Source organism: Phycodurus eques, chromosome 19 (assembly GCF_024500275.1).
Source record: "Phycodurus eques isolate BA_2022a chromosome 19, UOR_Pequ_1.1, whole genome shotgun sequence".
Lineage (NCBI taxonomy): Eukaryota > Metazoa > Chordata > Actinopteri > Syngnathiformes > Syngnathidae > Phycodurus > Phycodurus eques.
Genome location: NC_084543.1, coordinates 4,339,719 through 4,350,585, shown reverse-complemented (window position 1 = coordinate 4,350,585; position 10,867 = coordinate 4,339,719). Strand labels below are relative to the sequence as shown.

At 41.0% G+C, this 10,867-nt stretch overlaps 1 protein-coding gene across 1 annotated transcript; it reads right to left on the bottom strand.

Annotated features, from left to right (window-relative positions):
• Positions 1-81: 81 nt before the first annotated feature.
• smarcd2 (SWI/SNF related, matrix associated, actin dependent regulator of chromatin, subfamily d, member 2) lies at positions 82-10,154 on the bottom strand. Its single transcript, XM_061706352.1, has 13 exons — positions 9,650-10,154; positions 8,567-8,757; positions 7,646-7,688; positions 7,434-7,556; positions 6,160-6,279; positions 4,409-4,504; positions 3,174-3,275; positions 2,904-3,065; positions 2,694-2,791; positions 1,239-1,374; positions 1,031-1,153; positions 824-925; positions 82-559 (listed from the first exon to the last, which is right to left on the bottom strand). The coding sequence occupies exons 1-13, from the start codon at positions 9,800-9,802 to the stop codon at positions 506-508; spliced, it is 1,503 nt and encodes a 500-aa protein (XP_061562336.1). The 5' UTR covers positions 9,803-10,154; the 3' UTR covers positions 82-505.
• Positions 10,155-10,867: the final 713 nt, after the last annotated feature.

Here is a 10,867-nt window from a genome sequence, read left to right as displayed (position 1 = left end):
TCTCTGGCTAGTCTTAACATGTACTTTCATAGCTTAACTTCAGTTCTTTGTACAACTCAGAGAGCACCAGTGTAGTAATGTGACATTTGTCAGTATGTTTATTAAAAAAAGACTCCAAACATATGAAACATAAAGAGCTTTGCTTGAAGTTAAAACAACATGCAAATATTTAACCCAAAAACAAAAAGAAAGCAACATTTCATAACAAACAATTTGGCACATTGGTGAGCATGGAATGTAGAAGGAAACGTAAGCGATCCCGTGCAACAAAAATGAAGAGCTGGCTTGAGCAATTACAAACTACACACACATTGATTGTCAGACACAATGTTTCAATCCTACTTATGTACCTCAAACAACATACTAACATAAACAAAAAAGTAAACATTCAGGAAGTAAAAAAACTAATAATCATTCCCCCCAAAAAATTATTACTGGAATGTCAGGATGGCTTGTAAACATTTGAACTTGGACTAATTGTTAATAAAGGCGACAAGTTCACTCTTTAGGTGAGTCGGATCCCAAGAACCTGCTCCAGCTCTTGTCTTCTCTGCTGCACCTGAAAGTGAAGTAGGAGGAGGATGTCAGAACACGGTGGGGGGGGGGGGGGGGGGGGGGGGGGGAGAAGGAAACATAAAAGAAAGAAGAAAAAGACGACAAAACAAGAAAAAGGGAAAAAAGAGGAAAAGGAAATGAAAAAGAGAAAAAGGGAAAAGAGAAAGAAAAAGGACAAGGAAATAAAGAAAGGAAAAAATGGACGATGATGTCAGTCATGATTTAGAAAGTGTACCGCGGGGGTGAATTGTTTCGTATATTGACGTACTTTGGAATAAACGTATCTGCCGACCGCCTCTGTCATCCATGGCGCCTGGTAGAACTCAGTCCTCCTCTCCTCCTCTGGATTTCCTGTCACATCTGTCATCAGCTGGAAAAAAAATGACCAAAAGTAAACAGAAAGTAAACAATTGAACAACAAAGTGGCGTTATGGTTGGGAAAAAAAAAATAATCTTCTTATATCAAAATGTTCACCTTCAGATCTCTACACTGAGATTTGAGCCAGTCCTGGATGAAGTCCTGAGGATTATTACTGAAGCTCAACATGAAGTCTCTCTCGGTCTTCAGCTGGTTGATGTACTCGATGGTCTCGTGTATCTGCCAATGCAAAGTAGCAAGTGTCACATGCACATTTTCGTCTGTTTTTCTATAGTTTGCGCAGAGTGTCGCCGCCTACAATGACCTTTGTCTCCAGCGCCGCGATTTCTTGCTGGTTGGTGGTGGACGACAAAAAGCTGCTCATTTGGGTTTTGAGCGGGTCGTCCACCTCCACGTCGATGTCATAGCACGCCGTCTTCTTCTGGTCATTGGGGTCCACGCTGGTCAAAAAGACAAAAAGATGGATTTGCGTTCCCTAAAATGGATTTGTAATTACTTATGGATGCCACAAGATGGCAGCAAAGCACTTAAACGGAGAGGATCATAAATCTCCGACCCCACGCATCTAGTATGTACCCAATTCCATGTTACATCCATCCATCCATCCATCCATTTTCTGAGCCGCTTCTCCTCACTAGGGTCGCGGGCGTGCTGGAGCCTATCCCAGGAGTCATCGGGCAGGAGGCGGGGTACACCCTGAACTGGTTGCCAGCCAATCGCAGGGCACATACAAACAAACAACCATTTGCACTCACAGTCACACCTACAGGCAATTTAGAGTCTCCAATTAATGCATGTTTTTGGGATGTGGGAGGAAACCGGAGTGCCCGGAGAAAAGCGACGCAGGCACGGGGAGAACATGCAAACTCCACACAGGCGGGGCCGGGGATTGAACCCGGGTCCTCAGAACTGTATGCTGACGCTCTAACCAGTCATCCACCGTGCCGCCCCATGTTACATAAACAACTATATTCAGTAGTTAAAATTGTTCAAAACAAAACGACCTTCAAATGAGGCTCTTAACACATTCACTGCCATTGACGGCTTTAGAAGTCAAATATCCACATTAACTGGGAAGGCTGGCAGCGAATGAGTTAACAAACCAGCACAAACTGACGTGACTTCGCACGTGGGCAAACAGATATGTGCACTAGCACTTTACACAAAAGTTAAACAAAACTTGATTTCACTTTTGACCAACAACAAAGCAGGACATCCCAAATGCAGGAGAGAAAACAAGATTCCACCAGATGGCGCCAAAGTAATACATTTATTGCTTTGGCCTGAGCACAAAACAGCAAAGAGACCGGATTTTCAGTGAATAACAGCACATAAGTTCCAAAAGAAATTAGTGAAAATGCGAACTCACGAATGCTAAACAGCAAATATGCAGAGGTTCACTGCATACAGAGACTGAGCCCTGCCGCAAATAGCGAAAATGGAATAATTGACCCCCCCCCACACAAGGTTTATAACTGCTGTTAAATGCCACCAGATTGCGGCAAGCCACTACTTTACTATTTCTAAATGAAATTCCTCTCCTCATTTCAACATAGTCCTTGAGACCAAGATGCCCCAAAAGAACGGCCTTATTCTGATTTAATGTGGGTTTTTTTCTCTGTACCATGCCACATCATCCGAGTTGTGCCAATGGAGAGCAATAAATGGGAATTGCGTCACTTGAATGCAGTGTAAATCCAGCCAACAAGATTCTGGGCGTGCTGGATGAAAGAGAGGGCTTCAATCCAAACAACCATACCTGATCATGTGATTGATTACGATGGGGTCAGGATGCTGGAGCAGCCCGGCCAGTTTCATGGGAATCTCAGAGAACCTCATCCGACCGCAGCCAAATATCTGTTCAGTATTTGGGTAAAAAGCACAGCATATATGTATAAAAAAGAAAAAAGAAAAAGAAAAAGCTGTGATAGCAGCGCAAGTGGCGCTTGGGTGTCTCCTCTTATCCGACCTTCTTGAAATAGTGATTGCAGTTGATGTACTCCTTCTCGTGACTGTCTTGCAACTTGTTGTTCTTGATGTAGAGCCAAAGAGCTTGCATGATGCTGGCCCGCGTCTGCGTGTGCACTCCCAGCAGCCGAGCCAGCCGCAGATCCAGTTTGTACTGAGGAGGCTGTGCCAGCAAACAGAGAGTTTAAAAAACAGAAAAAACAGTTGAGCATTTAAAAACAAATAAAATAAGTTCAGTTCGAAAGGCGGAGGCGTGGAAGAGCACACACACCTGGTGGTCGAGCATGAGCAGAAGGGTGCATTTGACGTTCACGTCGCCAGGCCTTTTCACCTGGAAACCGTCCGTCTCCTGAGTGGTGGGCATTCTGTGCCACTGACACATTGACGGACAATAAATCCACTTCAAATAATATGCCATGGAAAAGAAATAATCATCACTTTGTCCAATTGTTGGGTAGAAGTAGGGGACTGACAAGCTGATAGCGTTAATAAATAGTAAACTATGTTAAAAGAGTCCACTTACGTTTTGTATATGCCAGCTATTAAACCCATTCAATCCCATAGATATTTCTTTTAGGTATTTTATAGGTACAGTATGTAAGAACATTTAACGTCTTTCATCTAAGGATGATTGTAATAATCAATTATTGTACGATTAATTGATTGTTTATTCTGTCAATTCCGTGAAATTGATTGCGGAGAGTGATGTAGTATTTTCATGCAACCAGCAGAGGTGCTGTTGATTCGTTCTCAATTACTTTGCGGCCAGAAGAAGAACAGCTCGACGTTACATAGCATTTAATGCTTTATTGTTAAAACAATGGCTGTTAAACAGATGGAAGTATTCTTGAAATGAATATTTATCTAAGTTAGTCCAATAGCATAATTTCCTAGGTCACTCTTTTTTTAACACAATAGCAAAAAAAAAAAAAAATTATATATATATATATATATATATATATATATACACACACACACACACACACACACACAAATGGATGTGTATGCTAAAAACTGTGTTTTTTCTTCATGTCTGTGTAGATTGTCAGTCATCCTGGTCATTGTAATCTGCAGAGGTTGAATTGAGGCAACTGGACCTTCGTGAGGCAATTATGCTATTAGGCTAACGATCTGTGAAAAATACACTTTCCTTATCTTGTGCCATTTAACATTAATTAAATAATCATTTAATCGATCCTTAATTTCCAATCTTTTTCAGGAACTAGGTTCAAATGAAAGTAGGACAGGAGTCATTTGAAAAAGGGCTGGTTTAACCGTGACGTGTTGCAATCCAATGTTTTCGGACTGACCGTGTCGGGCCACGATCCAGATCCGAGATCTCTAAGCACTGACATTGAACCATGTCAAACAAAACGCCCGTTCCAAAAAAGCTTAACGATTCCATCTGAATTCCATTTTCTGGTCAAGTCAGGCTGGCGAAAGAAACCATTGCTGCTTTCCACATGTTGAAATTCAAAGTCGAATGCTTGCCCGCTTATGTCATACCTCCACCAAGTGGTTGTCGGGTCCGTAGAGCTCCTTATCGAGCTCGATCACCAAGCTCTTAAAGAAAGATGAGAACTTCCTCTTCTGCTTGCCAGGCTGGGAACACAGTGTGTGTAACAGAACATGAAAACACACACACACACACACACACACACACACACAACAAAGGCTGCAGTGCAAAAACTAAAATCGAACCCAGATTAAATCTCGATTCTCAAGGCAAAATATGTTTGTTCTTTGCCTGCCAAGATATTTTTTCTTACCGGGCAGTTTTTGTGGAAGAGCATTTCAACTGTTTCAAGCACTTAAAAAAATAATAATAATCTTATTTTAAAAGCTATTATAACTTGTTATGGAGACACGATTACTGGTTAGGAGTAATTTCCTCTTAAAATACAAATTCATAATTCTATTGGTGTAGGTCAGTGATTCTCAAAGTGTGGTATTAGAACCAAATTGACGTTAAAATGTTAAACTGCATAATATTACAGTGGCTTCAACCTTTTTTTTTTTTTTTTTTTTTTTTTTTTAAATCTAGTACAGTAGATTTAAGTACAGTTCAGTTTTATTTTCAAACATTTATTAAGGTATGTTTAACTCCTATGTGTAATACATTTGAAATGCATTAATTAAATTAAGCACATTTTCCTATATTTAAGCACAGTGTTAATATTTAAACTGTGCATAATGTTACATTGGCTTATATTTTTTATTATTCCTTTTTTTTAACCCACTAGTCCATTTGCTAAGTACAGTTCAGATATATTTACCTTTTAAGTATACATTTGTATTTTATTTTTTTAGAACTTTTTGTTTTCAAACAGTGTGAGGTATTTATATATATTTTTACATCTTAGGTGCAATACATTTTAATCGCATCATTATTTAAATAGTATATTTCCCTATGTTTAAGCACAGTGTTTATGTAACAAATATACTTTGTAATTATAAAACCCCTTAGGCCAACAATTCTACTGTATTTTAATGTTGGTGATTATAGTGGTACTTGGAAAGGTTTTTTTTTTTAGGCGGCACTTGGTGTAAAACATTTGAGAACCTCCCATGTACAGTAGGTAGTACAAATACACCAGTTTTAAGACGTAGGTGCGCGTTTTTGAAGCTCGCTGTGTTTTCTCTTTTTTATTTATTCCAGAAGTCTTGCCAAGTTTTCCTCTGCTACTGGAAGATCATTTAAAGTAATAAAGTCCTCACTTCATTACTGTCTTTCCTAGTTTTTTTTAACCCTATTTTTTTGCAGCGTTGTCTCTCGGTTTCAGCTGCATTGTTGCGCGCTGACCAAATTGGGGGTGGTGAAGCATTAAAAAAAAAAAAAAAAAAAAAGTGTCGACAAACAGAAAAAATAAAAGCTGCGAGCACACCCGCTCCCTCCCCAGCCCTGTAGAAGCATGTTTGCACAACATGACCTCTTTCACTTCTCTTCTGACATCCTCCTCGTCTGTGAGTGCATGCCTGAACATCCCCTTCATGTGGCCCCAGATGACACCGCGAGTGGTGCTGGAATTGATGGAGGGAGGAGAGGTATGTAACGGCCTGCGGTTTCAATTCCCGCCTTCGAAAACCAACGCAAGGGCCTGCGTGTCAGCAGTTCGGGGTGGAGCGGAGGAGCGCAGTAAACGCACATCTGGACGCCTTGCCCGAGCCAACCGGCCGTAGCCAAGTGAGCCGGAAGAGGCGCAAACAATGAAGCCCGAAATACAAAACGGAGAGAGATTTGAGCAGGATTCGCTTACTTCTTCCAGAAGTTTTCCCTCCACTCGCAATTCCCAAGAGGACACCTTCTCTGCCTCGTCGCCCTCGGGCTTGCACGGGGTGTACGTGTTGGAAATGTAGATCCTCAGCTTGCGCTTTTGCTGCGTCGTTGAAAAGGAAACAAACAAGCAAAGCTTTTAGACACTCTGGCGCCTGCTAAATCAAGAGCGAAGGTTAAAAAATTATAAGCAGATTTTTAAAAAAAATATGTTTTTTTTTAAAGTATCATGAGCTACCATTCCAAGACAATCTGATCTATTGAATCAAATTTTGCTGGAAACTACACTCGCAAATCACAACATTAGTTACATTTCGGCACAAAAGACACAGTCATAGAGTGCTGAGAGCTGTTTCCAATTATGTTTTCATAGTTCATAGATACAGTAAATAAGCCTACCAAAATGAAGCTAGGTTTGTCTACATTACTCACAGCATTCACAATAAAACATAAAAAGGTAATACAAGAAAATACAAATACGGAATGGTGGTGTACCCCAGGGAAGCGACTTTGGGCCTTTGTTTTTCTGTATGTTTCAAAGGGCATTTGCCAACATTCCTTGCAAGACAGCGGGGAAAATTAAGAACAGACTGTGATATTATTTAATACAAACCAGCCATCCAGTTTCTATACTATTTATCTTCATGCAGATCAATGGGGAGCTGGAGCATACCCAAGCCGACTAGAAGAGTGGCAGGGTACACCCGAGACAAGTCAGGAGCAAATGGCTTTGTTGATAATACTAACAAAAGTACATTTCTCACATGAGGGTTTTTATTTATTTATTTATTTACCAGTGAGACACAATAAGGTAAAATTCTGGAGGAATCAAATATGAAATGGTGGTGTATCGAGTATCAGGGAAGTGATTTCGCGCCAATACTTTTCTGTACAATTTAACTCAGGATGGGCATTTGAGTAATTGTCCTTGATCTATTTTGTGGAACATTAGATATCACTTTATCATTATTTTATTAATTTCACCACGTGAAATTGGAATTGTGGCATACCACAGGGAAATTATTTCAGTCCATAGCATTTCAACATGTTTTTTTTTTTTGTCCGGGATGGACATTTGCCAACATTTCCTTGATAAACAATTTTTAAAAATATTTCTTAAACTAATCTTAGATGGCAGATAATATCCACAGAAAAGTATTTCTCCCACTTAGATTATAAGTAATGTAATTATGTGGTTTATTGAATATGAAGTGCAAATACGTGTTGGAATACTGCTATAAATATCCATTTATGTACCATAATGGGCTTTTTTATAGCCTCCTGTATCTCCATACGCTTACGGGCGATGGTCTGGTCTAGTTTCCTCTCAAAAGCCAAGAGATCCATGTAGGCCTGAGACTCTGGCACCAGGTCCCGGATCTAAAGGATGAGGATATGGCTTTATGAAAAATACCGTTGACAATTCCCCAAAGTAAATCCTGGTAAGAGGGGTTTCAAAGGTTTCTCACTCTCTGTGGTAGAACCTTGTCGGCCATCTTGCGTCTTTTTGCCCTAAAAGAAAAAAGATCACACGAATGTTCACATCAACCGCCATCTTAAATATGATAACTCATGGAAACCTCCAGTGACTCATTCATCACACAATTGTTAAAAGAAACATCAGACTGATGTATAAATGGTTTAGAAATGATTTGTGCTTCATCACACAGTTCCACCTCATTATGAATCTTTTGAAGCACTCTCGGAAGAATCCAACGTGTTCCTTTAGGCGCACTCATTGTTCTCCGGGAAGCATTCGGCACACCATGAAAGAGCTTCATTGTGGATGAGACGGCAAACGCAGCCTCACCTCAAGGCTTGCCGCAGTTATGAGCTTGGCATCAAAGAGCAGTTTGAAGTCACAAATAGCCGCCAGCGTCTAGTCACGGGATGATGAGACTATTGCAAGCCTTGTGTCCATACGGTCCCAGATGTGTTTAGCGCTCGACAAACGGACTACAGTGGAATAACGTACTAGAAATTAAGGGTGTTGCTCTGTTAAATAGGCTAAGATAACAAGCTACCGGTATCATTGTTTAGAGATGGGCATTTGCCTAAATTTCCTTGTTAGACAACGGGGAAAATGAACACACATTCAATTCATCGCAAGTTGATGTTTTTTTGTTTAATTACTTTATACGAGTAGTTACACTAACTAGTATTGCTTCTACTTTGAGCAATTCTGGGTGTCACTCTGTGTTTAAGTGCTTGGCATTCCTTACACTTTCCCCCCCCCCCCCCCCCCCCCCATCACTTCAGTGATTGCGCCACTTATGATACTGAAGAGACGTTTATCAATCTGTAGCAATGGCAAACCTTGTCTTGGCCAATCAGACTTAAGAACCGCTAGTTATTCTTTCATCACACACTCTCACTTCTCCACTCTTTACCCTCGCCGGTGTCCTCCTAGCGCCTCTTGCTGCTGGTGATGAAATAAGCGCTTTCGTGAGGTATCGATGGGCGCAGGAGGCCGCATGCCGGGCCGCATGGGCATGCCGCTGCCACCGTATGAGGGACCGGGAAGCTGACCCCCTATTGAGCCCATGGGACCCGCAACTCTGCCGAGTGGCAACCCCGGACGCTGGACAAGCAGGGGCAAAAGAAAATAAGTTTTTGACGCGTGAAATGCATAACAACAACAATAAAATGAATGTTTATTTGGAACATGAAAACAGTACAATCGACACATTTTTGAATATTTTGGGGTAAATTATTATTACCTTGTACATGACTTGTGTTAATTATAGCAATATGGCAATTACTGGTTGTAATGGAGTATTGCCAGTGGTGGGGCGTAAACAAGAACAAATTAAAGACAAATACTTGTTTACTGTACTGTAGATTTTTAAGCTCTCTGTAGTTTACTTGAGGGTTTATTTTTTTCTGATGACTTTATACTTGTATTGCCTACATTTGAAAACGGGTATCGTTCAGGACTTTGCAAACCGCAAACTATGTAAACTTGCAGACAAGGAGGAGGACATGTTTGGTCAATGTTAGCATTTATTTTTTTATGAGCACATGGCGGACCCTCACTGAGCAACGTGATTCAGATAGCAAGATGACTGTCTTCTGTTTAAGAAATGCATTTCAAATTTTTGGAAGTGTTCCTTGAATGAGCGATATTGACACCATGTGGGCTCCAACTGAGCACATGAGGCTCACTGACAGATGGTGCTGGTGATTAACTTTTAATTTCAGGGAAACTCACAGAGGCCTTTTAACCGCTTCAATATAGATGTAAAAAAAAAAACAATTAAATAAAAATACAAAATAAAAAAAATAAAAAAGAGTTCCCTCGTGACTTGTGAGTAATCGTTACTCTCGAATGCGGAAGCGCGACACACTCGCTACCTTTATAACGAGATAGTTTAGTCATTAACACTCAATTTAGACGGGGAACAATGAAATGAACCCACTATCTACGTGGACTTGAAGCGAATATAAGCGTTTAAGCGACGCGGAAGACCGACCTGGGGGTACTGCGGTGCGCTGCTCATGGAGCGGGGGTATCCTGCCGCGGCTGGCGGCATCCCGGGCATCCTCAAGGCGGCGGCGAGTCCGACGTTCATGGGGTTCAAACTGGGGCTCATGGTCGGGCCCGGCAAGTTTCCTCTCGTCGCCATCTCTCAGTGGGAACAAATGTCGGCGTGGGGTGCTGCACTGAGCGTGTTTGTTCAAAGTTGGAACTTCTTCTCTTCTTCTTCTTCTTCTTCTTCTTGTTGACGTTACCTCGACTCAGTTTGACAGCGCCGAGTGTCAACAAAGGGGGAAACAATTTTTTATTATTATTATTTTTTTTTTTTAAATCAACTTAGTCGACTCCAGTCGTGTTTTGTTTAAAACTACTTCTCCATGTCCGAAAACCGAACTGCGGTGGCTGTTGGTCGGAGTATAAACATTTTTAGCCAGCTAACAGTGGCTGAATGTGTGCCATTAAAAAGCTCGAGTGAGGGCAGAGTGTTTTTAAGTCAAGAGTGAGCGTGTCCAATGCTGCCTTCAAAACTCCCTGTAATTTGGAAACTCACATGGGCGCTTGCTGTCATTTCTGCATCCACGACTTTCCTCCTTACAGCCAAGCGTTACATATTTCCCACCTTTGCAGTAAAACCCAAGCCACTAACTTAAAAAATATCTGTGAGAACTCTTCTGAACATATCCACCGACTCTTTGTGACAGGTTTTAAAAAGTACACGTTTTAGAAGGCAGCACTTGAACGCACCATACTGTTTTCAACAGCCCATCGTAAATTCAAGAGAACAAACAAAAAATGTTCTCATTAGTCTTCTTCCTGATAACCCATCCTGGGAATATAATCAAAATTAGCCAAACCAAAGATGTCTTGTGGTATACTTATATTAACAATTCCGACTGGTAGGACAGTTTTCATCATTAGACTTTGTCGCTTCGACAGCACCCCCTGCTGTTTGTCAGCGTCTAAGCAGCAACAATATACTGAACGTTTCCATTCCTCTTAAGTCTCATTCCAGGTATATTTCAAGGCCAAAAGACAAGTAACAAATCATTTATTATGCGAGACCGATGAAAGATACCGAGCCAAGATAGCAGCAATTCAACCATCGCAATATTTACACCATCACATCACACCAAGGATTTGTGTAACCCTTTTACACTGTAAACACGATACATAGACAAAAAAAATAAAAATCAAGTGCACCCCCCGCCCCCCC

What these genes read in the sequence shown, in the direction of transcription:
- smarcd2 (XM_061706352.1), bottom strand. Translation starts at nt 9,802, where the DNA reads ATGGCGACGAGAGGAAACTTGCCGGGCCCGACCATGAGCCCCAGTTTG. An exon ending in AGGGAAAACTTCTGGAAGAA is followed by an intron (nt 4,505 to 6,159) that starts GTAAGCGAATCC and finishes CTGTGTTCCCAG; the next exon opens with CCTGGCAAGCAGAAGAGGAA. An exon ending in GTAATCAATCACATGATCAG is followed by an intron (nt 1,375 to 2,693) that starts GTATGGTTGTTT and finishes CTTTTTGACCAG; the next exon opens with CGTGGACCCCAATGACCAGA.